This window comes from Cebus imitator, unplaced genomic scaffold, assembly GCF_001604975.1.
Source record: "Cebus imitator isolate Cc_AM_T3 unplaced genomic scaffold, Cebus_imitator-1.0 Scaffold221, whole genome shotgun sequence".
NCBI classification, from domain to species: Eukaryota; Metazoa; Chordata; class Mammalia; order Primates; family Cebidae; genus Cebus; species Cebus imitator.
The window spans coordinates 3,783,779-3,789,207 of NW_016107536.1; the positions used below are offsets into that span (position 1 = coordinate 3,783,779).

The 5,429-nt window shown below is 40.9% G+C and overlaps 1 protein-coding gene across 1 annotated transcript in view; it reads right to left on the bottom strand.

Annotated features, from left to right (window-relative positions):
- The window catches only part of LOC108318597 (transcription factor COE2), a 66,683-nt gene that overhangs the window by 12,122 nt on the left and 49,132 nt on the right, over positions 1-5,429 (bottom strand). Inside the window, exon 8 of the mRNA XM_017549782.2 lies at positions 4,319-4,504. Coding sequence (XP_017405271.2) covers positions 4,319-4,504 — 186 coding nt within the window. The remainder of the gene's footprint in view (positions 1-4,318; positions 4,505-5,429) is intronic.

A 5,429-nucleotide genomic window follows, 5' to 3' on the forward strand; every position in this document is an offset into this window, starting at 1 on the left:
ACGGGGTTTCACCATGTTGACCAGGATGGTCTCGATCTCTTGACCTCGTGATCCACCCGCCTCGGCCTCCCAAAGTGCTGGGATTACAGGCTTGAGCCACCGCGCCCGGCCAACAAGTGTATTATTTTTAATACACAGTAGGAGAAACCAGTAAAGGCTATTACATTTAAAAAAGACAAAATCTCTATTTCTTTTGGTAAAAATAAATAATATAATCTTTAGCAATAGGCATAATGGCATTTAAAAATAACTTTAACTTTCCTCTTTCACTTACTGCCTATACACAAAGTTGTCTGTTACACACTGCAACACCACTCCCTACCTGCCCCCACCAAGAAAGCAAGAGACAAATAAATCCTCACATTCCTGGAAGACGCTTGATAATTGCAGTCAACTTTTAAAAGCACACATCACCCCTCATATGTCTGTTCCCCATTCTTAGGACCCGGGCCTGTATCACTGATGGATTTGAGGGAGCCCATCTTCCTCTCTGTGACTCTGGTAATTTTACTGCTTTTCTTCCACCCTCTCTTTCATTGATCTTATGGCAAAATCTCATTAGTTGTGCATCAGAGCAGACACTGCAATTTTCAAAATGTATCTATCCATGACTGGAAGGCTATCCTTTAAAAATTAACAATGGTTACCTCTGCATAGACACAGAGTGTGCCATTTTTCTTTCCTCCTTTTTACTTCTGTGTGCTTTTCAAGACGTCTGTAATGAGAATATTACTATTTTAGTAGGTTTTCTTTTCTGAAGAAGTAGAAATATATCAGAATTCAAAGAGGTGGTTCTTATGGTGGGAGTCTGCTTTCTTTTAAAAATTATTTTCATATGTTCTATGTTTTCTATAATTTTAATATTTTACTATAGAAAAATGTCTTAATATTTTTGAATTATACATTCAAAATAAAACGATAGAAGCCCAGAACATGGTCTAAGACTCTGAATGTAATGTAGGAATCTATGAGGACAGGTTGGATTCCTGCCTGTATGGATTCTGTCCCAAACTCTGCATAGGCTTGGTGGCTATTCTGCTTTGGAAGAAGTGGTCCCCATGGGTGTTACCAGCTTGTTAAATAGACAATCTTTCGGGACTGCAGAGAGAACCATTTCAGGAAAGTTGATCACATGTACTTCCAATTGAGAATTTCTCTGGACATCTATCTCTCTATGGATAGGGGCCAAAGCAAAGGCAAGTACGTCTGGCCCAGAAATCTGTGTGAACATGGGGAGTTAAGGAAAAACCACTTTTCTTTGTACAAGGATTGATTGGCTTGCATAGTCTCAGCTGGAACTGAGACTATGGGCACATATCCTCCTTTGCATTGAGCCATTGCATTTTTTGGAGCTAAGGGGTCTGTCCGCATTTCATTATAACCCCCTATTGTCAGGAGTTTAGAATTCGGCTATAAAAACTTGCACTGAGCTGGAACTTGGCACGCTGCTACTGCCAGGAAGTGAAGTTTGTATGTAAGATTGAAAAAACATCTGTTTGGCCATTTTTTGAAGTAGTGCAAGAGCAAAAACAGTAAAGATGCAGGTTTCTGATACTCTACATAGGCTGTCATGCAAGTCGAACTTGACCAAGAAGCTTGGCTCTATTTCTTTCCTTTTTAGTGTCTCTGGCAAGTATTTGCTCTGTGGCATGGTCCAGCCACATCAGATGCATTAAAAAAAAATCATAGAATTATGTTTTCAGACACAAGCAACTGAATTGACAAAAGGTTTTCCCTTGGGCTTTTCCTTCTTGTATTTCCCAGAGAAGTAAAGACTTGGCCAGCTAGAAATACAGGTCAGGTGCTATTGTAATGAACTCCACTGGGTATTCAGTATTTTTGGAGTAGGGGAAGTTGATTGTAATGAATGCACTGTTTGGAATTTCATGGCTATCTTGCAACTCTTTCAGAACCTCCCTTCAAAAGTGAAGGTGCAAGCCATCATACCAGATCCAGCAGGTACAGGGAGGAGTTCTCCAGTCTCTCTTTCCTTCTCCCAGTTGGGCAGGGTGCCTTCCTCTTTTTTCTATTCTGTGTCCACCATCTCATTTTAATTGGTAATTTGGTTATTACTTTTCTTGTGGTAGTGGGTTTGAGTGATCATGAAATAGCAGTAGAAGGAAGTTGTCACTGATGGGAGTGGAAAGAGTTTCTCTCTACCAAATGAATTATTTAGGAAGAAATATTAAGCAATTAACACCTAACTGTATATTTTCATTCATCTTTTTTCTCTCCTTTCTTCTCCACCCTCTTCACTACCACACCACATACTGTATTATAAAAGTGATCATTTTTTATGTACAAAAACAACTGATTCAACCTCATTCATACATACATAAATTAGGAAGTTCCACTTTTGTAGACCAAAAATGGCCAAATAGAGGGAATTTCACATGGTTTAGCCTAATATTACACTATAAATACATTAAATATTTCTTATATTATTGAATAATTTAAAGACATAGTATTCTGAGTGTGATGATGTGATCTAGTCCCTTTTTTTACTGGCTATGAAGTTATTTAATAGCTCTTCATCTCTTACAAGGGAAAGATAATGATGATGATTGTATCTATGTCACAAGGTTGTTGTGAGGTTCTGACCGGACTCTAGATGTCAACATGCTTTTTAAGCTGTAAAGTGGAATGTAATTAATCTTATTGATGTCCCTATTGTAACACTGTTTACACAATGGATCTCCTGCCATTGCATCATTTGTAGGAGTTGTTAAAGATGCGGTCTCTTTACCACACCAGACACCCTCTCCAGGAAGAAACATGGGAAAGACCTCCCCAACATCTCAGTGACAGAAATAGCCACATTTCATCTGAGTTACTTTGAAAAATAATGTGTGGACATAAAATCTTATAACAAATAGTGGTTCTCTCTTTGCTTTAGCCTCTTGTAAACTCAAAACGAAATAAATGGCTCCCTTGAATAGATGAAATGGCATTAATGCTTGCCCTGGCATTTATCTAATTTCCTGAGCCATATTTGTTTCTTTTAGCGTATTTTCTTGTTAGACCCTGTTTTATACTTTCATATTACCTATCTGACTGCGAGAATTCCCCCAAACACTTCTTGGAACAAGATAAGGTAAAAACAAGTCAAGCAATCATTTATTTGTCTAGAACACTGTTATCTAATTAACTTGGGTCATCTGACAAGACACAACACAAAATTCATGTCTTTGCAGTAAGAAGATTTTCGTTGTACTAGAAGAACTGACCTCTACTACCCTCTGCTGCTTGGCTGTGTCTTTATCTCATCATGTAGAGTGTATGAATCCAACCGATAATCCAGAAATAACTCATACATGTGTCCCCAGGGAACCAAAAGTCCAAAGACTATGAAAGGCAGCTTCTGTGACATGTCAGTTCCTAGGCTATGGTGGACATGGCTGTGTGCTGCCCTTGACATGTCCTTGCTCTTGGCACAAGGAAACCACACTGGGTGAAAAGAGGGCAAGGTGCAGACTTGCAACAAGACCCAGCATTTCAAGAACACTCTATTCGATCACTTCAGCCTCTCCATTTGAGCTTGTCCCCTGGCCTAAAGTATTCCCTGGGTAGGTTTGAAAACTGTACTCTCTCAGGCTCCTGGGACCATTGTGTAACTTTCCAGCATTACCTTACCTCCCAAGGCAACACAAGTGGGGTTTTCACAACTTCCCAGAGCAGGGACTTTGCTACTAGACCACAGATTAACATGAAAAGGTTCTGTCTCAATATATCACACGATTGCATGCAGTCAACTTCCACCTCTCTGGAGGTACTGAAGGGAGGGGAAAACCAGGTCGCAAAGTCAAAAAGAAGCATGGTGCGATATACAAAATAACTCAAAGTCATCGAGTCTATGCCCAAATTATTAAGCTGCTCTATTCTAGCTATGTGATCTTAAGTCAGAAAACTGCAGTGAAATCAAACTTCCTTGTCTATAGCATAAAGATAAAGTTCTTATCGGAAAGTTCTTATGGAGATTTAATATTACATCTGCAAGTGCCTAAGAGTACACATATTGTTAACTGAAATGGAATCTTAATTCTTTGCTCCCACTTACATAGGCCACACATGCTCTTTCTTTGTAAAAAGGGAATTGTTTCAATCCTTTTCTTTCCCCAAAAGGCCTTGAGTAACCACGTAAGCCAAAGTCCGGCTAAGAGAAAAGAACAAAAAGCAGGAAGGACGCTTCATCAGGAAACTAGGCTGCTCCCTGACAAGTTAGGAAGATTTACAAATGCAACTTTCTCCCAAAAGGCTGAGTAGTCAAGGCCAGAGACAGAAAGCCATGGAGGGCCAGAGGCATGGAGAGGTCACTTACTTCCATAAGGAGAGCCGGTGGGTGAGCCGTTTAGAAATCCTGGTGATCCTGGAACACCCAGGTTGGCCATGGGGACGTTGCTGTAACCATTCATACTGTTGCTGGAGGTACTGTAGTTAGACTGTTGAGGCGTGGAGCTGGAAGAGTATCCCCGCGGAGAGATGCTGCTTGTGTTGCGGATGTAGCCTTGGCAACAAAGAAAAAGCCCAGGTCAATCAACAGGCATACACCGTCAGGCCACATGTTGCCAGCACAGGTCCACATGGGCCCCAGACTATAGAATGCCACCAGCTGCCCCAGGCAGTTGTGGGAAGCGTGCAGTCCATCTTCAGCCTTTTAGACCTTCCTCTCTCCCCCTCATCTATGCAAGGCCGTGCCCTTGACCCTCCTCTTCATTCAAACCTGCACTCAGCACCTCCAGCTCACACCAACGAGCAAATGGCTAATGGCAGTGTGGAGTTCCCTCTCCCGAATCATACTTCATATGACACTGGAGTCCAGTGAGATACGATTAGTGTCACTGAGAAAAGTGTTCTGTGGTCAAGTTAGGCTGGGCAGATGTTATGCGCTGTAGGATTTCTTGACGATTCATATACAGGAGGCCTAGAGAATAAATAAACTGGTTTGACTTTGCTAGCCTAGTGTTTGCCAGATTTAACATGCCGTAGCATCTCTTGGCAGGGCCTGCAGGGGGAGATATCTTAACCTCTCTGGGGCCAACTGTATTCTATGGAACAGTTTTAGAAATGTTAGTTCAACATCATTGCCATACCCTAGTTGCAAGTGGGGAATCATTTTCATTCAAAAAGTGTTGATGAGTTTTCCTAAAATGTGCTACTCTTTGATCTAGAACTTTGGGGCATCAGCAGTGAGTGTGGGGGACCCAGTCTATGCCTGGGATGAGGAAAGGAATGAGAAATCACAGCACAGAGACGTCGTATCATGTGTCCTGAAATAAAACCACTTTGGTGAACTGTCTCTAAAATGATTTAGGAAACAACCCAAATTTGTCACCAGATGATAAAAAAATTTGATGTTTTGTCTATGGGCCCCATGTCTACAAAAACAAAAGTAATAATATGTCCTATCTATTTTTTTTTTTTTTTTTTTT